This window comes from Lepus europaeus, chromosome 9 (genome assembly GCF_033115175.1).
Source record: "Lepus europaeus isolate LE1 chromosome 9, mLepTim1.pri, whole genome shotgun sequence".
NCBI classification, from domain to species: Eukaryota; Metazoa; Chordata; class Mammalia; order Lagomorpha; family Leporidae; genus Lepus; species Lepus europaeus.
The window spans coordinates 31249437-31275902 of NC_084835.1; the positions used below are offsets into that span (position 1 = coordinate 31249437).

Genomic DNA, 26466 nt, shown 5'->3' on the forward strand with positions numbered 1-26466 from the left:
GATTCACAGAGCTGCAGAGCCTGATGCCACAAGCCTATGCCCTCACCAGTGAGGCACAGAGATTTCCTATAAATGATGTCGTTTCAAAGTTCCTCATTTTCCTCTTAGCTGCTCCGGTTTAGCAGTGGCCTGCTTAAACTGCGACTCAGGATACCAGATGTTGTCTGACCAGCGCACAGAGTAATGTTCTCTCCTGTGTTTTAGACATTCTACATGTACTAAGGCAGCCTCAGGCTGAAGGACTTGCAAGCCATCCTATTTTCCTGTGCACTCAACTAAAACTCTAAGGCTTTTTCACATGAAGTAGAAAAGGTGCCTGGAATACCCTCCGCCTTCTTCTCCTTGTTAAATTTAAGACTCTCCTCTGTCTTGCCTCCCTGGACAGCTTAGCTCTCAGCAGCGGCTTCTTTCAAGGAATCTGCTAACGGGCACCAGTCACCGGCAGACCTGCTCTGTCATTACCCCAACAGAAATAGGCCTAACTTCCTTAGGCTATTTTTATATAAATGCCACCCTTTAATAAAACAACCATTTCTGGAGTACATTTTCTCCTACTTGGTATAAATAAAAACACCTGGAAAACACCTCAATTTTATCACTCCCTTGTTTACTTTGTATATTAACCATGAAAAAGTAAAAACTGGATAGTTTCCAAAGACTGTGAGACGCTATGTTCAGTGAAGGGGAGGGAAAATCAGCAAGTTCCTGATTCTATAAAATGATTTGGCTCAGCCCAAGAGCTCCCAGGGACCAGTCCCTGCAAGGGGACCCTTCTGCCCACAATTTCTTACATCACAATTACCACAGCTCCAGAACTCCTTCTGTCCCATCCACATCCAACCTATAGTGGTTGGAGGAGGATGCATTTCCCCCCCAAGAAATGCATGGCAATTCTCATCTCAGTATAAATACAGCACTATGGGCTGGCACCGTGGCTCACTAGGCTAATCCTCCGCCTGCCATGCCAGCACCTGGGTTCTAGTCCCGGTTGGGGCGCCGGTTCTGTCCCAGTTGCCCCTCTTCCAGTCCAGCTCTCTGCTGTGGCCCAGGAGTGCAGTGGAGGATGGCCCAGGTCCTTGGGCCCTGTACCCACTTGGGAGACAAGGAGGAAGCACCTGGCTCCTGGCCTCGGATCAGGGCAGCGCGCCGGCTATGGCGACCATTTCGGGGGTGAACCAACAGAAAAGGAAGACCTTTCTCTAACTCTGCCTGTCAAAAAAAAAAAAAAAAATACAGCACTATGCTTCAGAATAAAGTATAACTACTTACAGATCTATATAAAACCAAAATCAGATTCTTTCTTTGAAACTCCATTCATCCACTCATTTGTTCATTCACAGTGCCTGACACCCTCTCGATATATGGCAGGACAAAGCCAAGCACTAGATAAACAATATATGTATTAAACAACCTGCTTTCTCTGCTTAGGACATGCTCCTGCTTTTCCTCATGCCTCCCAAGCATACAAAGTCTGTTTGCTGGCTCTTCTCTTCACAATCTTAAGTATCTAAATATAACAATTCCTACAGCTTTGGCCCTAGTTCTTTACTCTTCTCAATTCATTTATTCATTTCTCTGTCTCCCATTTCAGCTATTCCTCATATCTTTAAAAATCACCTAAATGCTGTTGATTCCCACATTTCTATCTCTAGCTTCAACTTCTTTTCTTATATGGCCAATTGTCTATAGCTTCAACTTCTTTTCTTATATGGTCAATTGTCTATTAACATACTTACCTAAAACACTATGTAAATATGGCCTCAACCAGAGACAAAGAAAAAGAGAAGCAGACCCCTCCTCCCAACACATTCCTTGAACAGTGGCTGCTCGCAATTAACTAGTGAAGCAACTGCCCACTGTACTTTGTCTACGGAGGGAAGAAGTCCCAAGTTCTGCTTCTGTAAACTCCAGTCATAGATCTGTCCTAATAAATCTGCCCCTAGTATCTCTTTTTTTTTTTAAAGATTCTATTTATTTATTTGAGAGGTATTTAAGATTTTATTTATTTTATTCTTTATTTATTTACAGTGAGAGACAGACAGAAAGGTCTTCCTTCCATTGGTTCACTCCCCAAATGGCCGCAACAGCCAGAACTGCACCGATCCAAAGCCAGGTGCCAGGAGCTTTTTCCCAGGTCTCCCACGTGGGTGCACGGGCCCAAGGATTTGGGCCATCTTCCACTGCCTTCCCAGGCCACACCAGAGAGCTGAATTAGAAGAGGAACAGCCAGGACTAGAACCGGTGCCTATGTGGGATGCCAGCACCGCAGGCAGAGAATTAACCTACTGTTCCATGGTGTCGGCCCCCCTGCTATCTTCTACAAACATACCAGGCCCACCAACCATTGGAAGTGTGGTCCTAATTCACGTAGGCTGCAATTTAAGCCCAACAATGCTGTACCAGCTAAGGTATGATGCTGATGAACCTATAAATATAAGAAACTTGGGATTGTTGCTCAGTTCTCTGCAAATGATTCCAGCTCAGCCCACTGGCTTAATAAATTGCTTTGATCCTCCATTGTCTCTGGTGCCTGTTTGAACAGAGTCTTCCTACCTCAGACTTCTGTAACAACTATATAGGCACTTCAACCCCAAAAGATAATTATTGCTTTTGACCCTTATGTCATGGGCTTCAATTCTCTATGAATGACACTACCATCTACCTAGCTACCAAAGCCAGTCCAATATCAAATCCTCTTAATTGTGCCGCCAAAAGACAACCCTTGTGTTATGTATTTCTCTCCTCCTCGACTGTCTCCAGTCTTATCCACCCAACCTAGTATTTATTTCCTTCCACCCTTTGCCCTTCTCCTTTCACGTGAATCTCTTCTCAGTAGTCATGGTGATATTTTTAAATGTAAATACGATTTCACGTCTCTGCTTAAAACTCTTCAATAGCATCCAGTGCACTTCAACATCTGCATCTCTTACCACATTCTAGAAAGCCCTGCACAATCTGGCACCACCTTCCTCTCCAGCTTCACCCCCAGGTTCATGTCACCCTAGGGATACTGGCCTTTGACACACTAAAAGCATTCATATTTCAGGGCATTCATACTTTATACCCTCTTTGCTAGGTTGCTTTTCTCATGTTTATTTCAAAGAAAATTCTTCCCATTGTTTACATCTCTACTTAAAGACCATCACCCCAGGCCCTTCCTGTGGGGTTCCTGGGAACACCATCCCTTGCCCGTCTCCATCCCACTATCTTGGTTCTTCATGGCATCTATAACCATCTAAAAGGTTAACCTACACCCGTCTTTCCTATTTGTCTCCTCCCACAGAGCACACAAATCTCTTCAATAGTCTTTTCTGTTGTGTATGTATTTAGCATTTGCTAAATAAACTGATATAAGAGAAATACGTAGAAAGGGTTAAGGCTGCATAAAGGGATTCAGAGAAGGCTTTCTAGAAAAGTTGGTCTACAAAGCTTCAAAACTAGTTTAACTGAGGCAGTGCTAGAGAAGAAACTACAGAATTCATGGAATTTCAAGCAGTTTAACACGACAATGTGAAATAGTGACAAGTGTTTAAGTCACTCCTATAGAGCTCTTGTTTACTCTCTAAACAAACTGAAATATTCAGCTGAATCATAAGAATGCAATGGGTAAATTATCTCCAACAGGGACTGGCATTGTAGCACAGTGGGTTAAGTCGCTGCTTGTTAACGCCAGCATCCCATCTAAGTGACAGTTGGTGTAGTCCCTGCTGCTTCACTTCAATCCAGCTCTCAGCTAATACACCAGAAAAAGCAACAGAAAATATACCAAGTACTTGGGCCCCACCACCCATGTGGGAAACTTGGATAGGGTTCCAGGTTCCTGCCTTCAGCCTGGCCTAGCTTAACTGTTGCAGCCATCTGAGAAGTGAACCAGTTAACCAAAGAGTTTCTCCCTCTCCCTATAATTCTTTCAAAATAAATAATAAATCTTAAAAAAAATTAGCATCTCTAAAGTACATGAATGGCTATTAGTGATTAAGGATGGATGGTCTAATAAAAATATTAAACAATTCATATGATTAACAGATTTAATTAAAAGTAAAATTAGCAAAAATATAAATTATTAACAACTGTCAGTAACAGTAACACTTAATTGCATAAATCTTTATGAGAATGTGGAACAAGAAGCAGGATCCCTCAAAGAGATGTTTCCCATTTTACAGTTCAGTGTTGGATTATTATGTTGTAAATGAGATCCAGGTGCTCTTCTTCGTATTTCTCCTCAGAGCTCAGCACAATCAGGTGCCTATGGGATTTCACGAAATAGTAACTTGAACTGAACCAGCCTTATCACAGCCTTCAGTAGTTAGTGCCTAAATTAGTTTCAATTTCCACTAAACGGTGGAGTGGGGAAGAACAGGGTATTGGACTATGTTTTCTCTTGCGTGGAAAAAAAATTGCTTTTACTTTCAGGGATACATGGTTATCTGCTGGTGCTGAGTCAGTCAAGCACCAGAACTCTGGAATCAGGCTGTCCAGCTCCAAGCCCCAGCACTGTGACCTTGGCTTACTTCTCTTTTTCTAGATGAGAAAACTGAGGCACAGAGAATACCCAGTGCCTCACAGGCTTGTTGCGGGCAGTTATAGACAGAACAACTCCTGAAAGAGAAAGCACTGTATAATCTTTACTATCTTTAACACTTTTCCGATGGCTTTTCCAATGAACTTGGAGACAGTATTTTGCCCATGGACGAGCTACACAGTTCAACCCTGGTATGAATGTAGACACCACTACTGCACCCAAGTGCAACGGCCACTCACACTAACTGGTTGATCGTCCTCTGCTGCTCCCTGGCTCTTCTGTAGCTGATCAGTTCACTCTGACTTGGTGTGAGGACACCTATGTCTTTTGGGGGGTGGACGATGGGGGGTAACTTCAACTTCAGAGCCTTCTTTTCTTCTTCGATGGCAGCTCTGTCTGGATCGGACATCTTGGTCACTTAAAGATGAAGAGACTCTAAAGGAGAACAAGTTCACATAGCCACTAGTGTGAATGCAAACCTTAATATACAATATGCTTATATATACAAATGTCATAGACACACAAGCCTCTATGCACACCAACACCAAATATGAAATTCAAGACTCTTCATCTCCCAAGTGTAGTATTAAGTGGACAATAGCAGATAAATGGAAAGGGATTCTTGTTAAGAATTCTGTCACCCACTTACTCTGAAGAAATGAAGTCAAGACTTGAAATTAACTGAACTACGTGTTCTCTACAAATCCTTACTGGGCCTGGTTTCAAAGTTTTCCCTAGATGCAAACCACAACCACCACCTCAACAACAATCCAGTGGTTAAGGAAATAACTGCCCCCTCCCACAAAGCTGATAGCTAACATCGTCAATATTTGTAGGCATTGATATTATACCTTAGCCTTGTTACTTCTTCCAAATTGTAATGCTCTGCCCAAGCAAAAACAGCCATACCTAATGCACAGCGAATCTAAAATATCTTGTAAAATAAAACCTCAACAACTTAGCTACACTAGCAAGAGCACTGAGAGCAAACGCCTACTTGCAAGAGCTGCAGACTCCTGCCTTGGGCGGGAAAGCCTTGGTTTTTGAGCTGTTGGCCAAACAGAGATCACCTGCGAGGGAGCGGGGAAAGCAGCGACCACCTGCCCGGGAGCGGGGAAGGTACCTACCTGTCTGATCGTTTTCCACAAACAAGAGGGAGATGTTCAAAGCTTCTCTAGTGGAAAGAAGGAGGTGCCGAGGCATGAAACCTCGAGAACGCCACCAGCTCCTGGCCGAGAATAAGTTCAGTGGCGGTCGCCTACCGTTTAGAAACAGAGTCGTCGCCGTGGAAACCATCGCTGCCGCAACCGCAGCCGGCCTGCCGGACTGGGAAGGAACTGTCCAGCTGCCATAGATGAGGATTCCCCGTCACCAATAGAGGGGAGGGGAGGATTTTTTTAAACTGCCTTCTCTTGGAAGGGGCCCGGAAATCAGACTCTTAATACTGTGAAAAACTGCAAGACTTGGGTCGGTTGGAAGAAGAATTATTGTAAACACTCATTCTCAGAGGGGGATAAAATCTTCGAGTCCCTATAGAGGCTTCCGGCAATCAGCAGTTTATCTTCTTTCTGCATTTTCTACTTACTCGGCACTTTCAGGAAATCCTTGGCAAAACCAAACAGGTGTGCAAACCACCAGGCTGCTTGGAGAGAGAATTGTGAAGTTTTGCAATTTGAAGCCCACTCTTTCTAAATGGTAATAGCCTCCTCAAACACTATGTGCCACAAAAACACAACAAATTCAGGAAATGTTTTGGTGGCAAATTTGTTCAACAAAGATTTGAGCACCTTTTACGTACCAGTTACCATGTAAGGAACTTTTTTTGTGCCTGCCATGATATTGGAAAAGACCCCCTAAAATATATACGAAAATGCAGCCCCTTAGAGTTCTCCACAAGTGCCATCTGGGGTGCCACATGTTACCGGAATTTGGGGAGCCATACAATATCACCATATCCTTATTAATAAATCCCAATATTAATAAGTCCAAGAGAGTTCTTGCCTAATATTTAGAGAAGAATTCTAAATACTGGCATAAATAAATGAGGCAGCATGGTACATTTTAGGCTTTTATTTAGTGCGAAAGATAAATAGATTTTAGGGGGTCATTTCTAATATCAGGCACACAGTAGGTGCTCTAAACATGTCATTGAGTGAGTGAATAAATAAGCAAAACTTCCTGGTAGTTTGTAAAAGCAAACTACTTGTGCAGAAGACAAAATACTTGAGCAAGTATGTGATGGGGTTCTGAAGAACACTTTGGCTACAAACTACTAGGCTAAAGGGAAGGCAGTAGTCTGTCTCACGATAAACACAGCCTTTCCCAGTTAGTCAATCAAGCACAGATCTAACGTTGCAGAAAGGATTTTCCAATTGCCAGTCTAGGGAAGTTACCCTGGGTGGATCCTCCTTTTCCTGCAGCTTGCCCTATACACTTTAGTCTGGCTTAACCAGTCTCCACAGTTGCATAAGCCAATGATATACTTCCCTTATTAAGCCCTAAGCTAACATATCTTATTTTGTAAAATTATAATTTATTTGAAAGTCAGAGTTACACAGAGAGATGGAGAGAGAGAAAAAGAGAGGAATAAAGAGAGATCTTCCATTCACTGGTTCACTCTGCAGATGGCTGCAGGCCAGGAGCCAGGAGCTTCATCTGGATCTCCCACTCAGGTGGCAGGGGCCCAAGCACTTGGGCCATCTTCCGCTGCTTTTCCCAGGCTATTAGCAGAGAGCTGGATGGAAAGTGATGCAGCCAGGACACAAACCAATGCCTACATGGGACACAGTCCAACATCCTATATAGGGGACAAGTTTACCCACTTGCCACAATGCCAATCCCAACATATATCATTTTTTAATGATTTATTTATTTATTTGAAAGGCAAAATTACAGAGAGGCAGCGGCAAAGGCAGAGACGGAGAGAGAGAGAGGTCTTCCATCCACTGGTTCACTTCCTAGATGGCTGCAATGGCCAGAGCTGCGCTGAACCAAAGCCAGGAGCCAGGAGCTTCCTCTAGGTCTCCCACATGGGTGCAGGGGCCCAAGGACTTGGGCCATTTTCCACTGCTTTCCCAGGCCATAGCAGAGAGCTGGTTCGGAAGTGGAGTAGCCAGCACATGAACTAGTGCCCATAAGGCCACTTCTTGGGTCCCTGCACCCAGAAGATGGTGCCCAGAAGATGGCCTATATGGGATGCCAGCACTGCAGGCAGCAGCTTTACCTACTGTGCCACATGGCTGGCCTCATTTATATCATTTTTAAGAAGCTTTAAATATGGGGTTGGCGCTGGGCTCTAGTCCCGGTTGCTCCTCTTCCACTCCAGCTCTCTGCTGTGGCCCAGGAAGGCAGTGGAGGATGGCCCAAGTGTTTAGGCTCCTGTGCCCGCATGGGAGACCAGGAAGAGGCACCTGGCTCTTGGCTTTGGATCGGCACAGCGCTGGCCGTGGCAGCCATTTGGGGAGTGAGCCACAGAGGGAGGACCTTTCTCTCTGTCTCTCTCTCACTGTCTATAACTTTACCTGTCAAATAAAAAACAAATAAATAAAAAAGCTTTAAATACAATTTACATGCCACAAAATTCACCATTTATAAGCACACAATTATATTCTTTTTAAGGAAATTTATAGAGTTGTGTTCCCCTTATCAAAATCTAGTACCAAAAAAAAGTTTCTTCGGCAGTCCCCACTCCTACTTCTAAATTTAGAAAACCACTGATTAGTTTTTGGTTTCTTTAGGGTTGGAATTATCTGGAAACTTCACATAAATAAAGCCATTCAGGGGCTGGGATTATGACAGAAGGTTAAGCCACTACCTGTGATACTGGCATCCCATATGAGTCAGTTCAAGTACTAGCTGCTCCACTTCCAAACCAGCTCCCTGCTAATCTGGCTAGGAAAGCAGTGGAGGATGGCTCAAGTCCTTGGGCCCCTGCACCCACACAAGAGAACTAGATAGAGTTCTAGGTTTCTGGCTTCAGCCCATATGGGATGTCAGCATCGCAGGCAGCGGCTTTACTCACTATGCTATAATGCCAGCCCTGTTTTACCTTGTTTTTAAATGACAGCATGATATCTAGTTGGACCTCCAAGAAGGACTGGTAAGGGCCATAGTTCTCAAAATCTGACTTGTGTTTTTGTTTTTCTAATTAGCATCTCAGATTCAATTATGATTGGGCTTCATTGTGTTTGGACTTACATAAAGGTAAACAGTGACTTACTTAAAAAATTTATCTATGGGAGCTGGCATTGTGGCATACTGGGTAAAGTCCCTGCCTATGGTGCTAGTATCCCATACGAGCACTGGTTCGTGTCCTGGCTGCTCCATTTCCTATCCAGCCCACTGCTCATGACCTGAGAAAAGCAGCACGGAAGATGGCCCAAATGCTTAGGCCCCCGCACCCACATGGGAGACTTGAAGGAGGATCCTGGCTCCTGGTGTGTTTTGTCTCCCTCTCTCTATAACTCTTCCAAACAAATATGTAAATAAATAAATAAATAGCATACATTTGTCTGGCTTTTTTCACTTAATGATAATGTGTTTGAGGTCCACCCACACATCGTATGTAATAGAAGTTCACTCTTTTTGTTGAATAGTATCCCATTTTGTGAATATATCACTTTTGATTTATCCATTTATCAGATGGTGGACATTTGGGTTGCTTCCAGTTTTTGGCTTTTATGAACAGTGCCGTCAGGAACACATGTGGTTAAGTCTTTGGGTGAACACAGTTTCCATCTCTCATGCAGTGAAACCTACAATGGAATTGCTGGGTTGAATGTTAAGTCTATATTTAATCTTTTAAGAAATTGCCAAGCTGCTTTCCAAAGTGACTGAGAGCACATTTCTTTTTTTTTTTTCAACTTTTATTTAATAAACATAAATTTTGAAAGTACAACTTTTGGATTATAGTGGCTTTTCCCCCCATAACCTCCCTCCCACCCACAATCATTCCATCTCCCACTCCCTCTCCCATCCCACTCTTCGTCAAGATTCATTTTCAATTATCTTTATATACAGAAGATCAACTTGGTATATACTAAGTAAAGATTTCATCAGTTTGCACCCACACAGATACAAAAAGTATAAAGTACTGTTTGAGTAGTAGTTTTACGGTTAATTCACATAGTACAACACATTAAAAACAGAGATCCTACCTGGGGAGCAAGTATACAGTGACTCCTGTTATTGATTTAACAATTGACACTCTTATTAATGATGTCAGTAATCACCCGAGGCTCTTGTCATGAGCTGCCAAGGCTATGGAAGCCTCTTGAGTTCACAAACTCCGACCTTATTTAGACAAGGCCATAATCAAAGTGGAAGTTCTCTCCTCCCTTCAGAGAAAGGTACCTCCTTCTTTGATGGCCCATTCTTTCCGCTGGGATCTCACTCACAGAAATCTTTCATTTAGGTCTTTTTTTTTTTTTGCCACAGTGTCTTGGCTTTGCATGCCTGAGAAACTCTCATGTGCTTTTTAGCCAGATCCAAATGCCTTAGGGGCTGATTCTGAGGCCCGAGGAGAAGGCACATTTCTACCAGCAACAGATCAGCGAATGAATTTCTGTAATTTTTGCCAATATCTAGGATCATCTATTTTTTTTATTTTAGTTATTCTGATGTACTTATCATGGTATCTCATTGCATTCTTTTTCATTTAATTTAATTTTCTTAAAAGATTTATTTGAAAGAGTTACACAGAGAGAGGAGAGGAAGAGAGAGGGAGAGAGGTCTTCCATCTGCTGGTTCACTCCCCAATTGGCCGCAATAGCTGGTGCTGCGTCGATCCGAAGGCAGGAGCCAGGAGCTTCCTCCGGGTCTCCCACATGGGTGCAGGGGCCCAAGGACTTGGGCCATCTATCCCAGGCCATAGCAGAGAGCTGGATCAGAAGTGGAGCAGCCAGGACTTGAACCAGTGCCCATATGGGATGCTGGCACTGCAGGCGGCAGCTTTATCCACTACGCCACAGCACCGGCCTCTTAATTTTATTTTTTTAAAGATTTATTTTTATTTATTTGAAGGAGTTACAGAGAGATGTAGAGACAGAGAGAGAGAGAGAGAGAGAGAGAGGTCTTCGATCTGCTGGTTCACTCCCCAAATGGCTGCAATCGATGCAGCTGAGCCGATCCAAAGTCTGGAACCAGGAGCTTCTTCCAGGTCGCCCATGTGGGTGCAGGGGCCCAAGGATCTGGGCCATCTTCTTCATTGTAGTCTTTTTTTTTTTTTTTTTTTTGACAGGCAGAGTGGACAGTGAGAGAGAGACAGAGAGAAAGGTCTTCCTTTTGCCATTGGTTCACCCTCCAATGGCCGCCACGGTTGGCGCACTGCGGCCGGCGCACCGCGCTGATCCAATGGCAGGAGCCAGGTGCTTCTCCTGGTCTCCCATGGGGTGCAGGACCCAAGCACTTGGGCCATCCTCCACTGCACTCCCTGGCCACAGCAGAGAGCTGGCCTGGAAGAGGGGCAACCGGGACAGAATCCGGTGCCCCGACCGGGACTAGAACCCGTGTGCCGGCGCCGCAAGACGGAGGATTAGCCTAGTGAGCCACGGCACCGGCTTCATTGTAGTCTTAATGCCTAATATTGTTAACATGTTTTCATATGTTTAATTTTATCATTCGGTTGTAAAGGTTCTTTATGTATTCTAGAGACAAACATTTTATCAGATAATTCGAAGATATATTCTCCTAGCCTATAACGTATCTTCTTTTTCTTTTCTTTTTAAAAATTTATTTGAAAGGTGGGGGGGGTGGGGATCTTCTACCTGCTGGTTCACTCCCCAAATGGCTGCAACAGCCAGGGCTGTGTCAGGCCAAAGCCAGGAGCCAGAGGCTTCATCCAGGTTTCCCACATGGGTGCAGGGGCCCAAGTACTTGGGCCATCCTTGGGTGGTTTCCCAGATACATTAGCAGGGATCTGGATCAGCTGGGACTGGAATAGGACTTGAACAGGCAGAGGCTGAATCCATAGCACAGGCCCCTGTCTTCCTTTTATTATGTCTTTGGAAGAACAAAAGTTCCCAACACTGATGAAGTTGAATATAACTATTTTTGGTTTTTAAATTTTCTAAATTTACCTGAAAGGAAGAGAGGGAGGGGGAAAAAGAGAGAGCAAGAGAAAGAGAGAGAACTTCCATTCCCTGGTTCATTCCCCAACTGCCTACAGCAATGAGGGTGTGGGCAAGGCTGATGAGTCAAGAACTCAATCTGGTCTCCTACACGGGGGTCAAGGACCCAACTACTTGAGCCATCGCCTGCTCCCTCCCAGGGAATGCATTAGCAGGAAGCTCAAATTGCAAGCACTCAGGACACAAACCCAGGCACACCAATAAAAGATGCAGTCATCTCAAGCAGCATTCCCAAGCAGCATCTTAACCTCTGCACCAAACATTTGTCCCTATTTTTTTCTGTGATGGATTGTGATTTTGAAAAAAAGATTGGCTGATGGATTTCAAAGGCAGAGTGACACAAAGAGTGGGAGGCCAGGCAGTAGCCAGGAGCCTAAAACACCATTTGGGTCTCCCAAGTGGGTAGCAGCGATCCGAGTACTTGAGCTGTTGTTAGGTACCTCTCCAGGATGTGCATTAGTAGGAAGCTCAGTTGGAAGCGATGCTGGGACTCAGGCACTTGGGTATGCAATGTGTGTGTCCTAAGCAGCATCTTAACTTCTGTGATAAATGCCTGCCCTGAGGCTAGAATATAAACTCACAGAAATATCACACGAAGCCACTATTTTTTTTATTTTCAAGTGTGTGAATTCAAATTAAATCGTCAATGAGAAGTTTTAGCACTTCCAGAACAACTCTTGAAAGAAGTGACAAAAGACAGTGAAGGTACTGAGACATGTGCATACTATGTTCTAATTTGTGGAAATTAGTGGGAGGAAGCCTATAGATTCATAAATGGCTATGTACAGGAGTCGGGATGGAAAGGATACTTTTTTCACTATGGGTATTTTTTAATAAAAAAAATTAAAATATCAGAAAAATGAGGGGCTGGCACTGTGGCGCCATGGGTTAAGCTGCTGCCTGTGGTACCAGCATCCCATAAGAGCACTGGTTCCAAGTCCCTGCTGCTAGGCTTCAATTCATCTCCCTGGAATGTGCCTGGGAAGGCACTGGAAAATAGCCCAAGTGCTTGGGCCCCTGCACTCGCATGGGAGACCCGAAAGAAGCTACTAGCTCCTGGCTTTGCATTAGTCCAACTCTACCCAATGTGGCCATTTGGGGAGTGAGAGATCTCTCTCTCTTCCTTCCTCCTTCCCTCCCTCCCTCTGCCTCTTTGTAACTCTGCCTTTCAAATAAATACATCTTAAAAAAGTTTTTTTAAAAAGGTATTCTCATACTTTTCAAGGTAGAACAGAATACATTTGACAGTTTGTGAACTTGATTTAAAATGGTATACAGGGAATGGGTGTTTAGTGTAGCCCTAAAAGTGCCCACAGCCCACATCAGAGTGCCTAAGTTTGATTCTCAGCTCCACCTTTTAACTCCTGCTTCCTGCCAATGCAGACCCCAGGAGGTCACATTGATATCTTAAGTAATTGAGTTCCTGCCATCCTTTTGGGAAACCTAGATTGTGCTCCCGGCTGCTCATTCCTGGTAGTAGCCTAAAGTCAGTCTCAGACATTGTACACACTTGGGAAGTGAACCAGCAAACGGGAACTCCGTCTCTCAAATAAATAATCATAAAAACTTAATAAAATGATACATGGGCCTACATTTGTACATTTGCCCTAGAGCCCTCAGATGTTAAGAAGGGGTATTTTCACACTTGATCTCTGCCCTCTTTTTAGACTCATTATCTAGCTACTATGGAGATGATGTATAACTTCTCAAAACCTAATAAACATATCAAAAAAATTTTAAAAAGGATATATTTATTTGAAAGGCAGAGTTACAGAGAAAGAGGAAAAGAGGAGTCCCAGAGTAGGATCTTTCATCCACTGGTTCACTCTCCAAAAGGCTGCATTGACAAGAGCTGGGTTGGGCGACAGGCAGGAGCCAGGACCTTCTGGGTCTCCCACATGGGTGCAGGGGTTCAAGGACTTGGGTCATTCTCTGCTGTTTTACCAGGCCCATTAGCAGGCAGCTGGATCAGAGGCAGAGCATCTGGGACTCAAAGATGTGCCTATTTGAGATGCTAGCACTGCAGACAGCAGCCTTACCTGCCAAGCCAGAGCTCCAGCAATAGCATCTCAACTTTAATATGGTCTAAACAGACCCTTGATTTTCTCCACCAAACATATTCCTACCCCACATTTTCCAGTCTCTGTAAATGTCCTATCATTCATTGTTCAGCTGCTGAAGCCTCCTTCCTCTGTTTTCACTTCTGCTATAATAGACTCTTTATCTTACAGTCAGCGTTATCTCTTAAAAACATAACCTTTAAAAACAAAAGTTTACTTCCCTGATTAAAACCTTCCCATGGCTGAATGGATAAACAAAATGTGATATAACCATACAAAGGAATTCTATTCGGCTATAAGGAACAGAATACTGATACATGCTACCATACAGATATATCTTGAAAACACTAGGCCAAGAGAGAGAAGCCAGATACTAAGAACCACAAATTGTATGCTTACAGCCTAACGTCTGGAATAGGCAAATCCATGGAGACAGAAAGTAGATTCGTGGTTGCCAGGGATTGGGGGGAAGTCAAAATGGAGACCATTGTTTATCCAGATGGGCTTTTTTGTTTTTTTAGGGTGATGAAACATTCAGGAATTAAGACAGTATGATGGTTGCACAACCTTGTTATAATTAAAAAGCACTAAACTGCACATGTTAAAATGGTGAACTTTATGGCACATGAAGTATAACTCAATTTTTAAAAGATACCAGAAATTTAAATAAAAAGAAAGAAAGGTACAAAGGAGGAGGGTGGAAGGGAGGGAAGGAGTAAGGGAATATCATCATGTTCTTAGACTTGTATGTATAAATCACACTGTGGCTTCGGTTAAGCCTCCACGTGCAGCACTAGCATCCCATATATGTGCTAGTTTAAGACTCAGCCATTTAACTTCCGATCCAGCTCCTTGCTAATGGCCTGGGAAGGCAGCAGAAGATGGTCCAAATACCTTGGCCCCTGCATCTATTTGACAGACCCGGAAGAAGCTCCTGGCTCCCAGCTTCAGCCTGGCCCAGCCTGGGCCATTGTGGCCATACAGAGAGTGAACCAGCAGATGTAATGTTTCTCTCTATTTCTGCTTTTCAAATAAAGAAAAAAAAATCTCAAAAATGAATAAATCATGTTGAATGTTAAACATTAATTGAAATTAAAATAAAAAAAAGATTTCAGGAAAAAATTTTCTAAAGGTTTAAAAAATTATAAAATCCTTTGCTGGATTATGAAAGTTTTATGAATATTTTTAAACAACATTATACAGAGAACAAAGAGAATTACAGCATGAGAAACTTCTGGGGCCAGTGCTGTGGTATAGTAGGCTAAGCCTCTGTGTGTGTGCCGGCATCCTATATGGGCACTGGCTCATGTCCCAGCTGCTCTGCTTTCGATCCAGCTCCTTGCTTACGGCCTGGGAAAGCAGTGGAAGATGGCCAAAGGGGTTCCTGGACCTGGCCCCTGGCTTCAGATCTGCCCAGCTTCGGCCACGGTGGCCATTTGAGGAGTGACCACCAGCTGGAAGACCTTTCCCTCTGTCTGCAACACTATCTTTCAAATAAATAAAGATTAAAAAAGAAAAAGGAACTTTTTTCCCACCATTAAGTAACTACATGTTTTTAGTTTTCCCCCTTTGAGAAAAATGCAAGTTAAAACTTTCTGGCCGGCGCCGCGGCTCAGTAGGCTAATCCTCCGCCTTGCGGCGCCGGCACACCGGGTTCTAGTCCCGGTCGGGGCACCGATCCTGTCCCGGTTGCCCCTCTTCCAGGCCAGCTCTCTGCTGTGGCCAGGGAGTGCCGTGGAGGATGGCCCAAGTGCTTGGGTCCTGCACCCCATGGGAGACCAGGAGAAGCACCTGGCTCCTGCCATCGGAACAGCGCGGTGCGCCGGCCGCAGCGCGCTACCGCGGTGGCCATTGGAGGGTGAACCAACGGCAAAAGGAAGACCTTTCTCTCTGTCTCTCTCTCACTGTCCACTCTGCCTGTCAAAAAAAAAAAAAAAAAAAAAAAAACTTTCTCATGATAGCAAAACAACCCGAACGCCTTCCCTTTCAGCTGGAAGCAAGTCTAGAACGTCACAGCGCGGGTTAGAACACACTGCACAATCTCTGCCCTCTGCCACGCTTCTCCCTTGGGCTTCCTGCGGCTTCACCGACACTGGCCTTCTTTCTGCTCTACAAGCCAAGCCCGCTGACAACATCAAGGTCTTTAAAACACCGGGAGATAAAACACAAGACGCCCAGCTAAATGGGCTAAGTGCGGATTTCAGATCAACCATTTTTCTTAGTATTTTTTTTTTTATCTGAAATTCAAATTCGGGGAGGGGGAGGGCATCCTGTGTTCTTTGCGAAATCTGCCAACTCTACATAAAAAGGCGTCTCCCCGTCTCTTCACTCCCTGAAGATGAACAGCTTCCCACGATTTCTCAGAAGTACTTGTTTCCGCCAGTTCGCCAGCTGTGTGACCTCGAGCAGATCACTCAAGCCCTCGCGTCGTCACACCTCTCAGCGACAGGTAAGGGTTCCTACCGCACAGCAACTGTGAGGCTTAAATAAGACACCGTGCGTGGCGTTGTTTGGCTGAGTCGGCGCTCACCACATGGCAGCTCCTGTACACTGCTCGTTATTACCCACCACAGAGGCTCAACTCGGCGCGTAGGCGCTCGCTGGGCCTGGGAAAGGCGCGAGCCGGCTCGGTGACCGGGTGCAGAGGCCCGGGGACACGCTTGCCACGCCCTCCAGCACTCCAGGCCCGGGCGGGCCGCGCCGCGGTTTCGATTCCACAGGCAGCACCGCCTCCCTCAGCGAAACGCGACACGTGACGGCTCTCCCAGACACTTCCGGTTCGCCGCGCTATCCCGCACGTCCCCAAACAGCACTTTCGACAAGACCTTGGAGTCTACTGTGCTCCTCTGGCACTCCTGTATTTTCTTTACGCCCTCACCATTCTGACTCAGGTTGAAGATAAAACGTAAGCTTTGTAGAATGAGAGACGGGCGTGGCTGCAGAAGGAAGGGTCAGGTAAGCGGGTCTGGCGAATCTGCGAGGTGGTGAGCACTGCGCCCCTGCGCCTCAGCGGGCGGAAGTCGGCGAGTCTGAATGGATCCCGGAGCCGGCGGCTGCGGTTCCTCGGTCTCCATCTGACCCTGGGCCCGCCGCTCTGCTGCCGATCTTGTCGGCCTCTGGGCCACCAGGTTCATGTGGAGGCTCCCAGGCGCCCGCGCTGCGCTTCGTGGGGTGCGGACGGCAGTGGAGCGGCGCAGCCGGGCCGAGGCGGCGGCTGAGACAGCGGCGGGCGCCATGGAGCGCGCTGTAGTGCGCTGTGTGCCTTCGGAGCCCAAGCTGAGCCTGTCGTTTGCTCTGGCCGACGGCAGCCACAAAAACATGCAGCGCGACCAGAGCGAGCCGCTGGGGCGGGCCCTCAGTCGGATCGCTACCAACGCCCTCAAGGGCCACGCTAAGGCGGCCGCGGCCAAGAAGAGCAGAAAGAACCGGCCGAACGCGAGCGGCGGCGCGGCCTGTGCAGGGCCCGGGCCGGAGCCGGCGGCTCCGTGTGAGCCGGTCGTGAAGCTGTACTACCGGGAGGAGGCGGTGGCTGAGGATGTGCTCAACGTGGACGCCTGGCAGGACGGCGCGGTGCTGCAGATCGGCGATGTCAAGTACAAGGTGGAGCGCAACCCGCCCGCCTTCACCGAGCTGCAGCTGCCGCGTTACATCATGGCTGGCTTCCCCGTGTGCCCCAAGCTCAGCCTCGAGTTTGGGGATCCTGCCAGCTGCCTCTTCCGCTGGTACAAGGAGACCAAGCCTGGGGCGTCGGAAGCTCAGGGCAGTGGCTCTTCGTCGTTGTCTGCCTCCTCAGCCCCATCTTCGGCTTGGACCGAGACGGGTGTAGACGAGCGCGTCTACACCCCGTCCAATGCTGACATCGGGCTACGGCTCAAGCTTCGTTGCACGCCAGGCAATGGGCAGCGTTTCGGGCCTAGCCGGGAGTTAGAAAGTGTATGTCCGGTGGAGGCCGGGCCTGGCACCTGCACTTTTGACCATCGGCATCTCTACACCAAGAAGGTGACAGAGGACGCTCTCATCCGCACTGTCTCCTACAACATCCTGGCGGACACTTACGCCCAGACTGAGTTCTCGAGGACGGTCCTGTACCCGTACTGTGCCCCCTACGCCCTGGAGCTCGACTACCGCCAGAACCTAATCCAGAAGGAACTCACGGGCTACAACGCTGACCTCATCTGTCTGCAGGAGGTAGACCGCGCGGTGTTCTCTGACAGCTTGGTGCCCGCCCTCGAGGCCTTCGGGCTGGAGGGGGTGTTTCGAATCAAGCAGCACGAAGGCCTGGCCACTTTCTACCGGAGGTCTAAGTTCAGCCTCCTTAGCCAGCATGACATTGCTTTCCACGAAGCCCTGGAGTCCGACCCCTTGCACAAAGAACTGCTGGAGAAACTGGCCGTGTACCCGCTGGCGCAGGAGAAGGTGCTGCAGAGGTCTTCTGTCCTGCAGGTAAGCCGCTCTGCCCGTCTCTCGCGTGGTCGCCCGATCTGCGGTGGGCTTGTAATTGAGATGAAACTAGCTAGACCTTATTGACTAGTGTGCTAGTCTGGCTTCTTCGGCAGTTCAGTCTCCATTCATTCCGCAGATACTTAAGAACATCTAGAGCGTGCCTGTCACGCTGCAGGTTGCCTGCTGCAAGGCTGGGACTTTGATGGTGCTTCAGACCTAGTGAGAGAGACACGTAGACGATAGGAGAAAAGTACCCGTAGGTTCAGTATACCCTCATTGAGCAGGGTGTTAGCTACTATAAAGCTTAATCCAACTTCATTTAAAAAAATTTTTTTTTAATTTATTTGACAGATAGACAGTAAGAGAGACAGACAGAGAGAAAGGTCTTTCTTCCGTTGGTTCACCCTCCAAATGGCTGCTACAGCCGGCGCTGCGCCGATCCGAAGCCAGGAGCCAGGTGCTTCTTCCTGGTCTCCCATGCGGGTGCAGGGCCCAAGCACTTGGGCCATCCTCCACTGCCCTCCGGGGCCACAGCAGAGAGCTGGAGTGGAAGATGAGCAACCGGGACTAGAACCCGGCACCCATATGGGATGCTGGCGCCGCAGGCGGAGGATTAACCAAGTGAGCTATGGCGTTCCGGCCCCCCATTTTAATTTTTTTTATAACTTACTTAATTATTTGAAAGGCAGAATTAGAGAGCGGCAGAGAGCGAGGTCTCCCATCCACGGGTTCACTCCCCAAATGGCTGCAACAGCTTGCGCTGAGCCAATCCGAATCCAGGAACCAGGAGCTGCTTCCGGATATCCCATGTGGGTGCTTAGGCCCAGGCACTTGGGTCATTTTCTGTTGCTCTCCCAGGCCATAGCAGAGAGCTGGCTTGGAAGTGGAGCAGCCGGGACTCGAACTGGTGCCTATATGGGAGGCTGGCACTGCAGGCTGCGGCTTTAACCACTATGCACAATGCTGCCCCATCTTCATTTTTAAAAACATGTTCTTTGCATATTTGTCCAAATTTTTTAAGTAAATTGATGTTCAAAGTAAAAAGAGTTGCTTCCGTCTTTTTTAAGCACCTCCTAGGTTTCTTGCACTTGGATGTAAGTTCATTTAATTGAATCCACGCAGTTCCCTATGAGGTGGATGGTTTTGTCTTTTCTACCAATAGGAAGCTGGCTCAGAAAAGTTTCCCAAGTACACTGCTGTAAGTGTTACAGTGCATATCCAAACCTAGGTCTGCCTGCCTTCAGTCACTGCACTTCCTGCTTGGAAACACTGTCCCCAACCTTGTGTCAGCATCTAAAGTGGGTTATTTTCATATCAGCTTTATGGGTTGGACTATGAATAAAACATATTACACTGACCTGTGTATGTCCTAAGACATATAACAGATTTCATAATACTGATCTTAGTTCACCAAGGGTACAATATGGACTACCATTTGAGTTTATCATAGAGTCTTAGCTAAAAGATGGACATGGGCAGACACCGACTAACTCTTGGCACCTTCCATTTGTTTTAGGTTTCAGTTCTTCAGTCTACAAAGGACTCCTCTAAGAAGATATGTGTTGCTAATACTCATCTCTACTGGCATCCAAAAGGTAGGTTTTATTTGGTTTCACAAGTGACTTACAGATGGTTACTTAAGGTTGCTAGAGCTGTTTTATAAAAATATGTGTCTTGAATGTCACCCAGGTCTGTAGTTTTTTGTGTTTTTTTGTAATGTTTTGGTTTTTTTGTAAGCTAAAGCAGGGCTGGAGAACATCTGGCCCGAGGGCTGAGTAAGGCTAGTGAAATCATTTGGTCTGGCCCTACCAACACAACCTCAGGCAGGACTCAAAATTCAATAAATCTATAGCAGGCTACTTTTTAACTTAATTTTGTATGGCTCTCAAATGATAATATAAATATCCAAATGGTCCTTGACAGAAAAAAATTTCCCCACTCCTGAAAGATAACTTACAAAATACTTACTGTGATTTTTTTTATATTCATAGGCGGGTACATTCGGCTCATTCAAATGGCAGTCGCCTTGGCTCACATTAGACATGTCTCATGTGATCTGTATGCTGGCATACCAGTTATATTTTGTGGGGACTTTAACAGTACACCATCAGCAGGGATGTATCATTTTGTTATCAATGGCAACGTTCCAGAGGACCATGAAGACTGGACTTCTAATGGAGAAGAGGAAAGATGCAACATGTCTCTCACACATTTCTTCAAACTGAAGAGTGCTTGTGGTGAACCCGCTTACACAAATTATGTTGGTGGCTTTCATGGATGTCTGGATTACATTTTCATTGACTTAAATGCTTTAGAGGTTGAACAGGTGATTCCATTACCTAGTCATGAAGAAGTTACCACCCACCAGGCCTTACCTAGTGTTTCCCATCCTTCTGATCACATAGCACTTGTATGTGATTTAAAATGGAAATAGATTTGTGTTTAATGGAATTTCTGTTAAGTCTGAAAAAGAAATGTTACTTTAGTAGAAAATGCTAATCAAAGCTTACATCTAACCTTTAATGAGGAAAATCAGAAACTAAGGCAAAACAGTTATACCCTACGAGTTAAGCTGCAGATGTCTCACTGGGAGACCACTCATGTTTGCATCGTATACTTTCTCTACCCTTCTTTTCCCAAATATATTTATGACTAGCAAGAAGAAAATGGAATTATTGGATACATTTTTCTAAGTGATTTTGAAGTCAGTAATTAAGAATTTTTTTAACAACCATTTCAATGATTTTATAATTTTTCATTCATCATATACATTTTAAACTGAATCATGTTTATATAATTAGGGGGGAAATACATATAGATAAGGTAAGAGACCTGCATTCTGAAGGAGTAACATTAGGGTCTACCTCTACCTCAATTTGGTCGGCAGTTTAATACAATTTCAGAGCTTTGACAAAAGATTACAATACACCATCAACAATTCTTATTGCTTCTTCTTTTTAACTATCACAGTATTTTGTTTTATGATTTTAGTTTTCAGTATATGGTACAAATGAGTACAATTCTTTTTATTACTGCAGCTCATTTTTTTTAGGATGCAAGCACAATTTACTATTCAAAATGAGTAGCAACATACTCAGCGTGACCTCATTGTATCTAATTCTTGCCCATGGAACGTATTTCTAATTCAGCGGGGATGTTTCTAACTCAGCAAGGCATTTGATCATATGGGCACAGAATCTTAATGAGAACCTGCTGCTGATGTGGGTTTAAAATTTTTGATGAAATGTTGAGCATTTCTATGCTAGATGTATTATCAAAATTGTCCGTTTTTATAGAGAAGGGGGAACAGTGGAGCTTTTTAGCACCTCTGATGTAAAAAGCTATTCTTTTTATAGACTTCATTCAGCTTTATAGTTTGAAATACAGGGCAAACGTATATATAATTTATATTCTGTAAAACAAAATGTGAAGGCAGACTTTAAAATTAGAAATGCCAAGCAGTGGTCCTAGTGTCCAACCTCAACTAGCCAGTGAGGTTTACTTCATTTACTGCCATGCATTTGCAGTTCTTTAGTGGTGCCTTTTTTTGATGTTCAGGCTAACTGTAATGTTGTCTTGTATTTCTGCATTTCACTTCTAGCTTAAGTATTAAAAGCCTACTCAACTCAAGAAGAGCTCTGATTTTTCTTTCAGTCATGACAGCATTTATTGCAAATTCTTTAATCTGTAAACCCTTAAATCTGTCACAGCTCTCTTGATAAAATTGTCTATACTTTCATATTTTGCTCACCATCAAATGTGTCATTAACTCTTGGCTTAGTAAGTTTGAGAACAAAAGGTTTTACCTGCACTCTAGAGCAAACTTCAAAGAACTTAAAAGTTAAGGTAACGGTTTCTAGGGATCTTGTTTAGAAAAGGCTGTAAATATAAAATTGATACTACCAAACTGTGCCTTCCTAAGTAACTTTGTTTAAGAGTAGTTTACAGGTACATAAATAATTTATGATGGGTGGGTATTTGGCCTAGAGGGTAATACTTCCCTGTTCCATATTGGAGTGCCTGGGTTTGATACTGAACTTCTGACTCCAGTGTCCTAATACAGGCCCTGGGAGGCAGCACTGATGGCCTAAGTAAATTGAGTTCCTGCCACCTACTTAAGATACTAGATTGAGTTCTTGGCTTCCAACTTGTAGGCATTAGGGAGTGAACCAGTGGATGAGAGCACTCTGTCTCAAATAAAAGCCAGAATATGATTATTTTACAAAATATGTATATTTTTTTCTTTATATTAGTTTTGGTCTGCTTTCAAACAGACATGTTGACCAGACTCTTGAGAAAAAACCAGAATTCTCAGAAAAAGGCAAACATTTTAAAAGAAAAAAATTGTAATTACTCATGCCCATGAAAAAAAGCATATAGATCTTATATTAACACCATGGCCAAACAGAATGAACTCTGATCAGAAAAACCAAACACTTAATCATGCATTCCATATCCTGAATCCTTAAATTTGATATCTGCTCATTCAGTAGTTTACTCAGATTGTTTAGATATTTCAGAATACTGGGATATGGAATGTTGTGAACTGCCATGTATTCTGGCCCAACCTTTGGAATCCAGATAGGTTAAAATGATTGGAGTTCAAAGGTAGGGAACACCAAGAAAATTACATGAACTGCATACTGAATTTTCTTGAACCCATTAGTTAGAATACAGTGTTATTCAGAAATGCCTAAGTGTTTAAAAGCTATCTTTGAATTTTTCTATTACATTTGAACTTTGTGGTATATTTAATTTTAATAAAATAAGTGAAATCTAGCAACTCTGTGGTAAGCCACATTTATGATGTTCAGTTCTTGTAACATTCCAAAATTTTTTATTATGAGTGTTAGAATTCTTTCACAGTTTAGTTTATAATTCGTTAGCAAACATCATTTCTGACTATAAATTGTCATCTTTTTAAACTTCTGAGTACTAAAATCACTTGTTTCAGATTTCCAAGAATTGCATTAGATGTAAATTTTCTTGAGGACTAAAGTGTGGTTCTCATCAGAACGTGCTGGTTTCAATCTGCAGATGGAGCTCTGAGGACCGTAATATAAAAGAGAGGGGAAGGACCAGTGATCTAACATGAGATCTTGTATTCTTTAGCTATGAAATAAATTCATTTGATTGGGACAAACACAATCCATTTATAATGAAAATTAAAAGTCTACACTGTTTATCACAAGACAACTCATAAGGGAAAATCTCTTATGAAATATGGCTAATACTGATTTTTTTAAACAATTCAAAAAACAAATTTTCAAAATGTTAATATTTTACTCAATATGGTACTTGCAGGAATCTAAATGGACATTGGGTTTTGTTTTTTGGCTGTTGTGACAGGTGCTGCTGTGAACATTCATGTTCAAGTTTTTGTTTGAACATGTTTTTTGTTCTTTGCTGGTTTATATAGTAATTCTCTGGAAATTGCCACACTTTTCCACAGTGGCTACACTATTTGCATTCCTTCAGCAATGTAGATGGGTTTTTTTTGTTTTGTTTTTGACAGGCAGAGTGGACAGTGAGACAGAGAGAAAGGTCTTCCTTTGCCGTTGGTTCACCCTCCAATGGCAGCTGCGGCCGGCTCATCGCGCTGATCCGAAGCCAGGAGCCAAGTGCTTCTCCTAGTCTCCCATGGGGTGCAGGGCCCAAGCACTTGGGCCATCCTCCACTGTACTCCTAGGCTATAGCAGAGAGCTGGCCTGGAAGAGGGGCAACCGGAACTAGAACCCAGGGTGCCGGCGCCGCAGGCGGAGGATTAGCCTATTGAGCCACAGCGCCAGCCAGATGGGTTTTTATTTCTACACGTCCTCCCCAATTTTCCATTTTTCTCTTTTTAATATATAGCTACCCTACTGAATGTGAACAGGTTGCCTCTACCAATGCATTTTTTTTTTTTTTTAAGATTTTATTTATTTGAAAGAGTTACAGAGAGGTAGAGACAGAGCAAGGTCTTCCATCTGCTGGTTCACTCCCAGATGGCTGTAATGGCTGGAGCTGCGCCAATCCGAAGCCAGGAGCCAGGAGCTTCTTCTGGGTCTCCCACGCAGGTGCAGGGGCCCAAGAACTTGGGCCATCTTCCACTGCTTTCCCAGGCCATAAAAAGGTGGATAGGAAGAGGAGCAGCCTGGACTAGAACTGGTGCCCATATTGGATACTGGTGCTTCAGGCCAGGGCTTTAACCTGCTGTGCCACAGCGCCGGCTCTGACCAATGCATTTTTCAATTATTTGGTCTTAATGTCTCAGTTAGGAACTCAATTATCTCACAGAGGATTTTTCAGCTTCCTTTTTTCCAGGGATCTTCATCTGTAATTCCCACTTATTTTTAAAATCATGTGTCAAGTCAAAAAGGTTAGTCACATTGCTTCTTTTAATGACATTTGGTATAAAAATGCCAAAGCCCTGGAGTGTAAATTAGCAGTGAGATGCCTACAATAAGTAAATTTAGAATGTCAGTTTAGGGATAGACATTTGGTCCAACAGTGAAATAGTCATTTGGGATGCCCACATCCTGTATCAGTGTGCCTGGTTTGAGTCCTGGCTACTCTGCTTCTGATTCAGCTTGCTGCTAATACACATCCTGGGAGGCAGCAGATGATGGCTTAAGTACTGGCTACATGTAGGAGCCCCAGAATGAAATCCAACCTCCTGGCCTGGCCCAACTCTTGCTGTGAACCAGCAGATAGAAAAATCTGTCTCCACCTTTCAAAACATTTCCTTTTTGATTGTGAAGTGGCATCTCAGTAGTGTGGTCTTAAATTTGCATTTCCCTGATGGTTAGTAATACATTTCTGGGGAAATGTCTATTCAAATCCTCTAGCCCATTTGTTGTGTTGTTACCCTTCAAAAAGACACAAAAAAAGCCAAGTAACAAAACCCCCTCAAAACCCTTGCTTCTTAAGGGCCACTTAGGAGATAAACTTTTGCGCAATCTTTGCTTAACACATTCCTATTAGTTGAATGGCACTTAACCCACTGTAAGCAAAGTGGTCAGTTCCTGAGACAGCTCCCTGCCTACAAAAGGCCGAGAGCTAAGCCATGTGACAGTGAGGATTTGTATGTCCAATAAAATACAAATCACTGACAGGTCAGGAGGGAACCTAACTCCACTCTTTAATACAGACATGACCTACTCTAGGCATCCACTAAGCACAGCTACCTTATTCTCTGCCCAAGTCTAGATAATTGTTTTTGCTTTTCTTAGGATCTTGTAGAAATCATTCTAAGACTAAGGGATATTTTTCTAAAGGTAAAAAAGCAGCCAGTCTAGCCGATAGTGATAAGCTAATTCAGGTATCCTGATAATGTAGTGTCTGAATATATATTATAAACTTAGTAATTCAAGTAAATCTGGGCCTAGTCAGCCTTACTTTTTAAATGCAACTTTTATATAAAGGCTGTTTGGAAGTTCTTGATGTACTGGTACTATCCCTTCACCAATATGATTATTTCTAATCATACTGTCAGAACAACCTTCTGAATAGGTGATGAATGGTTCACTCCTCAAATGCCCACAATGGCCTGGACTGGGCCAGGCTGAAGCAACTCAATACAGGTCTCCCATGTGGGTGGCAGGGACCCTACCACTTGAGCCTCCCAGGATCTGTATTAGCAGGAAGCTGGAACTGGGTGTTTGAAGAGATAAAACTCAAACCCAGGCACTCCAATAAGTGATGCAGGCATCCTAAACCAGTGGCTTAACCCACTAAGCCAAAGGCCCGTTCCAAGTTTTCATTACTGAAAAATCCAGCATGTCACCAGGAACTAGAAGCAATTGTTTTAACAAGTCAGATGTCACTTTTCAGAACTCCCTAAGAACCAGAAATTCCAGTTTAAGAAAATGTGTTCCCAGTGACCTGAAAGTAAAAAGACCCTCTATGAGACACTGATTTGTTCAAGATTAAAGTTATGTATTTCATGTTTTATTTTCAATGGAGAGTATGTAAGGCAAAGGGGAAACACCCAACAGAAACTGAAATTAACAAAATATCAAGACAAGACAGAAGAGTAGCTGATAAGCTAGACAAAAAACAATGAGGAATATTATGAGCCAAAAAAAAAAAAAAAAAAAAAAAAAGCGTATTAGATGGGGACTGAGTAGAAAATGGTGCCATTTTCAACTCATCTGCCAGTGAGCCATTAAGGGAACCACAATTCCTCTTCAGTCTCTGTTAACATACTTGACAATTATTTGATAGAGTTTTTTTTTTTTTAATTTAGGGGTATAATCAACCATTCTATATAATAGGGGTGGTCACAGAGACCTCTTATTGACTGGCTCAAACAGTAAGCACTGAATCTTGACAG

The 26466-nt window shown here is 44.2% G+C and overlaps 2 protein-coding genes across 2 annotated transcripts in view; one reads left to right on the forward strand and one right to left on the reverse strand.

Moving 5' to 3' along the window:
- DNAH12 (dynein axonemal heavy chain 12) overlaps window positions 1-4931 on the reverse strand; it is a 215349-nt gene extending 210418 nt beyond the window's left edge. The window contains exon 1 of the mRNA XM_062200177.1: window positions 4762-4931. Coding sequence (XP_062056161.1) covers window positions 4762-4931 — 170 coding nt within the window. The remainder of the gene's footprint in view (window positions 1-4761) is intronic.
- An 11540-nt stretch (window positions 4932-16471) lies between these two features.
- On the forward strand, window positions 16472-22941 carry PDE12 (phosphodiesterase 12). The gene is made up of 3 exons (XM_062201126.1): window positions 16472-18152; window positions 19669-19747; window positions 20144-22941. The coding sequence occupies exons 1-3, from the start codon at window positions 16842-16844 to the stop codon at window positions 20584-20586; spliced, it is 1833 nt and encodes a 610-aa protein (XP_062057110.1). The 5' UTR covers window positions 16472-16841; the 3' UTR covers window positions 20587-22941.
- The last annotated feature ends 3525 nt before the right edge of the window (window positions 22942-26466 follow it).

Bases quoted from the DNA above. Each gene is read 5' to 3' on its own strand.
- PDE12 (XM_062201126.1), top strand. From the start codon at position 16,842: ATGTGGAGGCTCCCAGGCGCCCGCGCTGCGCTTCGTGGGGTGCGGACG. The intron at 18,153-19,668 runs GTAAGCCGCTCT...CATTTGTTTTAG, and splicing joins AGAGGTCTTCTGTCCTGCAG to GTTTCAGTTCTTCAGTCTAC. The intron at 19,748-20,143 runs GTAGGTTTTATT...TTATATTCATAG, and splicing joins TCTCTACTGGCATCCAAAAG to GCGGGTACATTCGGCTCATT.